At 44.0% G+C, this 9,883-nt stretch overlaps 1 protein-coding gene across 4 annotated transcripts in view; it reads right to left on the bottom strand.

Annotated features, from left to right (window-relative positions):
- RIMKLA (ribosomal modification protein rimK like family member A) overlaps window positions 1-9,883 on the bottom strand; it is a 46,598-nt gene extending 36,715 nt beyond the window's left edge. For all 4 annotated transcript variants that reach the window (XM_056544670.1, XM_056544669.1, XM_056544673.1 and 1 more), the window contains exon 1: window positions 9,326-9,883. In XM_056544670.1, coding sequence (XP_056400645.1) covers window positions 9,326-9,488 — 163 coding nt within the window. In that variant the 5' untranslated portion in view covers window positions 9,489-9,883. The remainder of the gene's footprint in view (window positions 1-9,325) is intronic.

Consider the following 9,883-nt stretch of genomic DNA (forward strand, 5'->3'; position numbering starts at 1 on the left):
ACTGACAGCCATCTCTGTGGAGCAGTACACCAGAGGGACAGCAGGAGCACTGGAGGTAAGTAGATGTGAGGCCGCCCGTATTTGAAATAGTCAGAGGAGTAGCTTGTAGATGTAGGAAGATGTGCTTTGGGGCCCCCTTAGGCACAAGGGCCCCGGTGTGACTGCTACCTCTATAGCTACGCCCCTGGCCATAGTGATCAATGCCTCCAGACAATTTTAGAACCACCTGCCTGACCAGGCAATGATGGCAAGAGCTGAAAATGGCAACTTCTTCTGGTGTTATTTGTTGGCACCCTAAGCAGTAGTTACTCCCCCCGCAGAACATAATGGATATGTAGATTCGCTCTTCAAAGGGATTTTCTAAGATCATAAGAATATTGGCCAAAGGGAGAACATGTGTTTAATAAAAAAAACTAATAAAATAGAGGATCCATTACTATCTGTCTCTATTTACTTGGCTATGGCAATAAAGTGCCCCATAGAAATTGATGAAGTGTGTGCCGGCTGCAGCACGCGCTCCTCACCGGGCACTGGTTCCCATCATGGTGATCGCGATCAGCTACTTATCCCCTATCCTGGTAGTTGTAGTTTTGTAACAGTTGGAGGCACCTTGGTTGGGAAACACAATTTTTTCCTAATCCATCTGGAGGGAAAGTGGTGTCCCGCCATGGACTGTACTCTAGAATCGCTGCTCGGCTGTTTTCACAGGAAGTTCAGTTATTGATTAATTATACAGTAATAAAAACCTAATCTACATCCTACACGGTGACACATCGGGGTCATGATACATATAACTTCATTGCCAATTACTAGTGTTAATTAAAATAATCTATTCCAGTGATGTGAGACAAAATTATGGTGTTTCTTCTTAAGACACAGGCTAGGTTTTTTTTTATATATTTTTTTTTTGTGGAGCTGTTTCTAGCATTTTTTCCTGAGTGGAAAGGCAAATTATTTTACCCTTTAGGGTTGGTTGCCCGGCCCATGGAGTGTAAGGAGGTAAGTAGTGATGCATAGCATCACTACTTACCTCTGCCGGCTGTACATTGCATTGCTGTATAGTATATAGCGGTATATAGTGCACTGCAGTATACTATACCGGAGCCCAAACTCCCGTTACTATACTGACCGGAGTCCCTGTTCCTAGTGGGACTGAGCTGTGCCTACAACTATAGAACTGCGGTACAGCTATTGTTGGGCAGGAGGTAAACACTGTATATCTCCTGCCCAGCAAGAACCTACGGTTAAGCAGCAATCTGAATAGATCGATGGTTTACTGTAACCCTTTGTTGTGCTGAGCGCTATGTGCTGATCAAGTAAGGAGAGAGTAAACTAGCACTGCTAAGCAGAGCTAGTTAACTCCTTGGGGTATTGAGTATATAGCTAAGTATATACAGTGGTCCCTCAACATACGATGGTAATTCGTTCCAAATGAACCATTGTTACTTTAATCCATTGTATGTTGAGGGATCCGTGTAATAGTAGAATAGAAAGTTATATTCACATGTCCCCGCCGCTCTGGACCATCACCACTGCCCTGGATTGTCGCTGTCATCACGTCCCCGGGGCATCCTTGCTGCTCCGGACCATCACCGCTGCCCTGGATTGTTGCTGTCATTACGTCCCTGGGGTGTCCTTGCTGCTCCAGACTATCACCGCTGCCCTGGATCATAGCTATCATCATGTCCCCGGGGTGTCCTCACTGCTCCGGACCGTCACAGCTGCCCTGTATTGTCGCTCTCCGTTGTTGCGCACGCCGCTCCTATTGGATGATGGGAAGGTATGCATGGCAACGTGATGACGACAACGGTGAGCAACGGCCATGCAGCGGGGCCTGAATGGGACGGTCAGGAGCAGCGGGACAGTTACCGGAGCACACGGGGCACATTAAACAGCTATCTGGTGGCAGCTGAAGCAGTCTGCGCTGCCGGATATCCGTTTATGCGATGGCCCCGACATACAAAAGTATCGTATGTTGATGCTGCCTTCGCATCGTATGTTGAAATGATCGTATGTCGGGGCCATCGTAGGTCGGGGGGGGGTCACTGTAGATGGCTGTATACTGTATACAGTGAGCAGAGGTTCACTTACCCACCTTGTTCCTGATCCGGCCGTCCCGTAAATAAGACTCTGTTCACACTTTTACAATACAGGGAGCCTCCAGCTGTTGCTAACCTACAACACCCAGCATTCCCACACAGCCGAAGCCTGTCTGGGAATGCTGGGAGTAGCAGTTTTACAACAGCAGGGGTATTTGCAGAGGTACATGGCACATCATCGTTGCAGCCATGTAAAGAACAGTGGCAGGGAGGGATGTATTGGCTGAAGCAGGAATTTAATAGTTGCCTATTGCTCCTTTCTTTTTTAGCACATAAGAAAGTACAGTGGTCCCTCAAGTTACAATATTAATTGGTTCTGGGATGACCATTGTATGTTGAAACCATTGTATGTTGAGACCAGAACTCTATGGAAACCTGGTAATTGGTTCTGTAGCCCCAAAATGTCATCCAAAAATAGGAAAAAGTGAGAATGAAAGAAAAATATGTAGATAACTAATATAGATAAAGCAAATCCTTACATATAAAATTAAGAAAGATCTGCTGGGAGCTGTAATCACTGTCTATTTCAGTGTTTCCCAAGAAGGGAGCCTCCAGCTGTTGCAAAACTACAACTCCCAGCATGCCCGGACAACCAAAGGCTGTCCGGGCATGCTGGGAGTTTTAGTTTTGCAACAGCTGGGGCTACCCTGCTTGGGAAACACTGGTCTATGTAGAGGACAGGAGCTTCTTCGGGGTACACACAATGTCCTAAAAAAGTAATGGAGTCGCCCTCACCTGGTGTCCAAAGGAGCAGCTAACCCTGGGACAGGTAAAGTGTACAGAACATGTAATATCTCCCTTTACTGTAGGGGGCGCTACCAGACACCAGTCAGTGCATACGCTTCAGTAATACAGGTAAAGTGTACAGAACATGTAATACCTCCCTGTACTGTAGGGGGCGCTACCAGACACCAGTCAGTGCATGCACTTCAGTAATACAGGTAAAGTGTACAGAACATGTAATACCTCCCTGTACTGTAGGGGGCGCTACCAGACACCAGTCAGTGCATACGCTTCAGTAATAAAGGTAAAGTGTACAGAACATGTAATACCTCCCTGTACTGTAGGGGGCGCTACCAGACACCAGTCAGTGCATACACTTCAGTAATACAAGGATTTTACCAGTGAATGCCCATTCTGATTGGTCGGTTCTTCCGGCCATTGACACGTTTCACAGATCTGGACTGTCTGTACATTGTATGTTGAGTCTGGTTTCAATTTACGATGGTCCAGAAAAGACCACTGTATGTTGAAACTATCGTATGTTGAGGCCATTGTAAGTTGAGGGATCACTGTATTAGGAATATCTTTATAGGGGATACACCATTCCTTTATGATGGGAAAGGGTCTGACCTCTACAGCTCCAATGAACCAAAACAAATAATGGGGCCATAAGACTGATTCAATACTGTAGCCACTTTGCTATATGCCTGAAAAGGCTACTTGGATGTGTAAGGAACTTAAAAAACTCTTCTTTCTTGGGATCTGTGGGAGTTTCATAAGTTGGACCTTCACCAATAATAAAGTACTGACATATTTACAGATGGGAATACCCAATAAAGAATTGTGAATGACGCTCTCTTCTATATAGGTAGATATAGACCTGTGTTTCCCAACCAGGGTGCATCCAGCTGTTGCAAAACTACAACTCCCAGCATTCCCGGACAGCCTTCGGCTGTCCGGGAATGCTGGGAGTTGTAATTTTGCAACAGCTGGAGGCACCCTGGTTGGGAAACAGTGATCTATTCTGTAACTCGGGATCCGTATAAGATTAGTAATACTGCATGGTGAATTTCCAAAGTGACATGTATGTCGATAATATCCAGGCTGCAAATTGTTGCTGTAAGTTGGGTATACCCCTATGAAATTAAGGAGCATTCCTTCATTTTGAGATGCAGTGATTTTAGTTCGGCCACTTTAAAGGGGTACAACGGTGGGAAACTTTTTTTTTTTTTTTTTTTTTTTTTAAATCAACTGGTGCCAGAAAGTTAACCAGATTTGGAAAATTACTTATATTAAAAAATCTTAAAGGGGTTATCCAGGAAAAAACTGTTTTTATATATCAACTGGCTCCAGAAAGTTAAACAGATTTGTAAATTACTTCTATTAAAAAATCTTAATCCCTCCAGTACTTATGAGCTTCTGAAGTTAAGGTTGTTCTTTTCTGTCTAAGTGCTCTCTGATGACACGTGTCTCGGGAACTGCCCGATTTAGAGGAAGTTTGCTATGGGGATTTGCTTCTAAACTGGGCGGTTCCCGAGACACGTGTCATTAGAGAGCACTTAGATAGAAAAGAACAACCTTAACTTCAGAAGTTCATAAGTACTGAAAGGATTAAGATTTTTTTTAATAGAAGTAATTTACAAATCTGTTTAACTTTCTGGAGCCAGTTGATATATATAAAAAAAAGTTTTTTCCTGGATAACCCCTTTAATCCTTCCAGTACTTATTAGCTGCTGAATACTACAGAGGAAATTATTTTCTTTTTGGAACACAGAGCTCTCTGCTGACATCACGAGCACAGTGCTCTCTGCTGACATCTCTGTCCATTTTAGGAACTGTCCAGAGCAGCATATGTTTTCTATGTGGATTTTCTCCTACTCTGGACAGTTCTTAAAATGGACAGAGATGTCAGCAGAGAGCACTGTGCTCGTGATGTCAGCAGAGAGCTCTGTGTTCCAAAAAGAAAATAATTTCCTCTGTAGTATTCAGCAGCTAATAAGTACTGGAAGGAATAAGATTTTTCAATAGAAGTAATTTACAAATCTGTTTACCTTTCTGGCACCAGTTGATTAAAAGAAAAACTTTTCCACCGGAGTACTCCTTTAAAGATTGCAGCGCTGCATTGCAACATCACCTTTAATAAATGTCAGTGTGGTGGCGTTGCGACACCCATCTTGACCACAACACAACAGTTGCTTAAAATCCAAGTAGGATGAAGACATAGAAATCATAGAAATATTTGATTTGCTGTTGCGTGACGCACGTCGTTGTGGAGCCCTAGTCAGAGGTCATCACACTTGATGTATCTTGTCAGCACAAAAGCCCTAGGCCTTATTGGAACACAGTGCTCTCTGCTGACATCACGAGCACAGTGCTCTCTGCTGACATCTCTGTCCATTTTAGGAACTGTCCAGAGCAGCATATGTTTGCTATGGGGATTTTCTCCTACTCTGGACAGTTCTTAAAATGGACAAAGATGTCAGCAGAGAGCACTGTGGTCATGATGTCAGCAGAGAGCTCTGTGTTCCAAAAAGAAAAGAATTTCCTCTGTAGTATTCAGCAGCTAATAAGTACTGGAAGGAATGAGATTTTTTAATAGGAGTAATTTACAAATCTGGCACCAGTTGATTTAAAAGAAAAAAAGTTTTCCACCGGAGTACCCCTTTAACCCCTTTGATTGATACAGAGGCTGGACTGGCTAACCTTGGTCTCTTGTTGTTCTGGGGAATGCCCCCTGGGCACTTGAACCTCATTTACATATTAAGAGAGAGAGACTTCAATGGGCACTGTCATTAAAACAAATTTTTAATATGGCACATCTTATGGTAAATAAAAAATCTTTTTAATGTACTTTGTTTAACCCCTTAAGGACGCAGCCCTTTTTCACCTTAAGGACTGAGCCCTTTTTCACAATTCTGACCACCGTCGCTTTACGAATTAATAACTCGAAAACACTTTTACCGAGATTGTTTTTTTCGTGACATATTCTACTTTGTTTTGGTGGTAAATTTTCGGCATTACTTGCATCCTTTTTTGGTGAAAAATCCCAAAATTTCATGAAAATTTTGAAAATTTAGCATTTTTCTAACTATGAAGCTCTCTGCTTGTAAGGAAAATAGATATTCCCAATAAATTTAATTTTTATTCACAAATACAATATGTCCACTTTATGTTGGCATCATAAAAGGGACATATTTTTGCTTTTTGAAAACATTAGAGGGCTTCAAAGTAGAGCAGCAATTTTCAAAAATTTCATGAAAATTGCAAAATCTGAAGGGACAGATGTTACAGAACTACAACTCCAAGCATGCCTGGGCAGTCTAGGCATGCTGAGAGTTGTAGTTTGGCAACATCTGGAGGGCTACCATTTGGGCACCACTGTAACAGTGGTCTCCAAACTGTGACCCTCCAGATGTTGCAAAACTACAACTCTCAGCATGCCCATGACCCATATAAGGGAGCGGGGATATGACGTCACGAGCTCCCGATGCCGGCTCCAGCGTTCAGAACAGTTTGTTCCAAACACTAAGCAGCGGAGTACCCCTTTAAAACCCAACATGAAAGGATAAGAAATACCTATCTCTCACATATTCATGGCCGATTCTCAGAATGAATAGTGAGTGCAGTAGGCCTGATATGGATTACCAAGGGGTACTTCACCGAAAAACATCTTATCCCTTATCCAAGGCATAGGAAACCTTTGGCACTGCAGATGTTTTGGACTACATCTCCCATGATGCTTTGGCAGTATTTAGGCTGTAGGAGCATCATGGGAGATGTAGCCCAAAACATCTGCAGTGCTGAAGGTTGCCTATGCCCCATCTAAAGAATAGGAGATAAGATGTCTGATCACGGGGGTCCCGCCACTGGGGACCCCTACGATCTCCAGGCCGGCAGTTTGGAGCTTCCGCGTTCGTGACGTCACTCCCCCTCGATTCATGTCTATGGGAGGAGACATGAATGGAGAGGGCGTGGCAGCTGTAGTATCCAGCGGAGTTCGCTTCATGCACGGATGACTGGGGTGCCCCGCCAGAGATTGCTGCGCCGGAGATTGGAGGTGGCGTGCAGCTCAAAGAGATGGGTGCCAAATGAAAGATTGCGGGGGTCCTCAGCGCCAGGACCCCGCGATCAGACATCTTAACCCCTATCCTTTGAATAGGAGATAAGATGTCTTGGGCCGGAGTACCCCTATAAATAAAGTGAATGGACACAATGGGCCTCATTTACTAAGGCTTTAGCGAGTAGATTTTGTAGGGTTTTTTATGTCGCATGTGTCGTGCGCAATAATTTCTGAAAAAAACTTTATTCTCCACTTTATTCAGAAAACCCAACAAAGGGGAACGACCACCAGATGAAAGGGGCATGTCTGCAAAAAATAAACTACATTTTTCAAAAGTAACCTTCAAATGTATTAATAGGTCCACATAAAATGTGATTGATTTGAGCTCTGGAAAACCCGACAGCTCAGAGCATGTGTAAAAAGAGCAAAAACGTAGGGAAAAAAATCACCAAATCCAAGAAACATCCTGTGGAAAAATACCTGTCGGAAACAAAAACCCACAAAGAAATCTAAGTAACTGAGGCCCTATATGTAATAGTATCAGACCGGAAGGGATACATTTTCTGCAATCAAATCTGCAGCATCTGAATCCGTCCGAAGGGTATTTGCTGCAGAAAATCTGCAGCGGATTTTTTATACTATTGACTTCAATGGGTCGGCTGGAAATCCGTAAATCTGATGATTTTCTGCTGACCCAATGAAGTGTCAATGGTAGCAAAATCTGCTGCAGATTCCCTGCAGCAAATGAGCTTCGAAAAAACTCCACATGAATTCTGTCAGTGTGAACGGACTCTAAGGATATGCTCCAACATGGCAGATACCCTGCGGATTTGTTTTGCAGATTTATGTGAACATAAACGTCAGTGTTCAAGTTTTTAACTGCAATTATTGAATACACAAAGCCAGGGATGGATTTGGGAAGAGCAGAAGTCTTAGCCTTACACATCGTCCATTTATGATCCGTTCCTGAGTTTGTATTCAGTAACTGTCATTAAAAACCTGAAGGTGTGAACTAGAGTCCTCAAGTTCTAGTCAGCCGACTTCTAGAAAGACTTTATTTCGGGATGATCAGCTCTGCAGGGAGATAACATCATTAATATGTAGACAAGCGTTTCCCCATCCGGCGTTGCAAAACTACAACTCCCAGCATGTCCAGACAGCCGAAGGCTGTTTGGGCATGCTGGGAGTTGTAGTTTTGCAACAGTTGAAGGCACCCTGGTGATGTAATGTATGTAACACATTAACCCCACCAGCAGAATAGTGAGTACAGATCTGGAGTATAATACAGGATATAACTCAGGATCAGTACAGGATAAGTAATGTAATGTATGTACACAGTGACCCCACCAGCAGAATAGTGAGTACAGATCTGGAGTATAATACCGGATATAACTCAGGATCAGTAAAGAAAAAGTAATGTAATGTATGTACACAGTGACCCCAACAGCAGAATAGTGAGTACGGATCTGGAGTATAATACAGGATATAAATCAGGATCAGTACAAGATAAGTAATGTAATGTATGTACACAGTGACCTCACCAGCAGAATAGTGAGTACAGCTCTGGAGTATAATACAGGATATAACTCAGGATCAGTACAGGATAAGTAATGTAATGTATGTACACAGTGACCCCACCAGCAGAATAGTGAGTACAGCTCTGGAGTATAATACAGGATATAACTCAGGGTCAGTACAGGATAAGTAATGTAATGTATGTACACAGTGACCTCACCAGCAGAATAGTGAGTACAGCTCTGGAGTATAATACAGGATATAACTCAGGATCAGTACAGGATAAGTAATGTAATGTATGTACACAGTGACCCCACCAGCAGAATAGTGAGTACAGATCTGGAGTATAATACCGGATATAACTCAGGATCAGTAAAGAAAAAGTAATGTAATGTATGTACACAGTGACCCCACCAGCAGAATAGTGAGTACAGCTCTGGAGTATAATACAGGATATAACTCAGGATCAGTACAGGATAAGTAATGTAATGTATGTACACAGTGACCCCACCAGCAGAATAGTGAGTACAGCTCTGGAGTATAATACAGGATATAACTCAGGATCAGTACAGGATAAGTAATGTAATGTATGTACACAGTGACCCCACCAGCAGAATAGTGAGTGCAGCTCTGGAGTATAATACAGGATATAGTTCAGGATCAGTAGAGCCTTCGGCTGTCAGGGCATGTTGGAAGTTGTAGTTTTGCAACCGCTGGAGGAACATTGGTTGGGGAAACACTGAACTAAAATGTAACATGGCATCTGTAATTTATACATATTATTCATACAGTATGCTACAATGTCTCCGATCCCAGGCACAACTGGTCTGGGGGAAACACAGATGAAGACTGTGGAAGATCTATATGTCCCCCTCCACCCGCCCATCATCCAGGGGGCAACTACTTAGCTAGAAGCCATAGCTCTTACCCAGCTTGCCATCAGTGACTGTGAGGGCAATCTGATCCATCAGCACCAATGAGAAGTCCAGCTCCTGTTCTTTGCAGCGCTGCTTCAGTGCTTCCAGGATGTGCATCTGAGGATAGTCCTCCAGGATCTTCCTGTCAGTGAGGAGCCACAGCTGGGAGCACATGGTGAAGGCTGCCAGGACCCCAGACAAAAGCAGGGAATGTGGGCACAGGAGACAGCACAGCAAGGGCAGCAGCGGGGCCTGGGTGCAAGCAGCTCAGTGCCCAGTGTACAGCAGCCATGCACCATACAGACACCTATAGAGGAGGAGGAGGGGGCACTGGGAGCCTCTGCCACACTTCACCATACAAGATGCAGTGGGCAAACCCCTTGATGCAATCAATATGGGCGGACCCTGCACAAATCCAAGGCAAATCCCATCTCTGCCCCCTCTCCGGGCACACTGCCCTCACTATGTGCCAGTCCTGGTTATATCCCCCGGGGATCCTGTCACCTGCCGCTCTCCGAGCAATCCCAGGGAGAAAGGTTATCGCCAGTGCGGATGGCAGGATGCTCTGA

The sequence above is a fragment of the Hyla sarda genome, chromosome 10 (genome assembly GCF_029499605.1).
Source record: "Hyla sarda isolate aHylSar1 chromosome 10, aHylSar1.hap1, whole genome shotgun sequence".
Classification (NCBI taxonomy): domain Eukaryota; kingdom Metazoa; phylum Chordata; class Amphibia; order Anura; family Hylidae; genus Hyla; species Hyla sarda.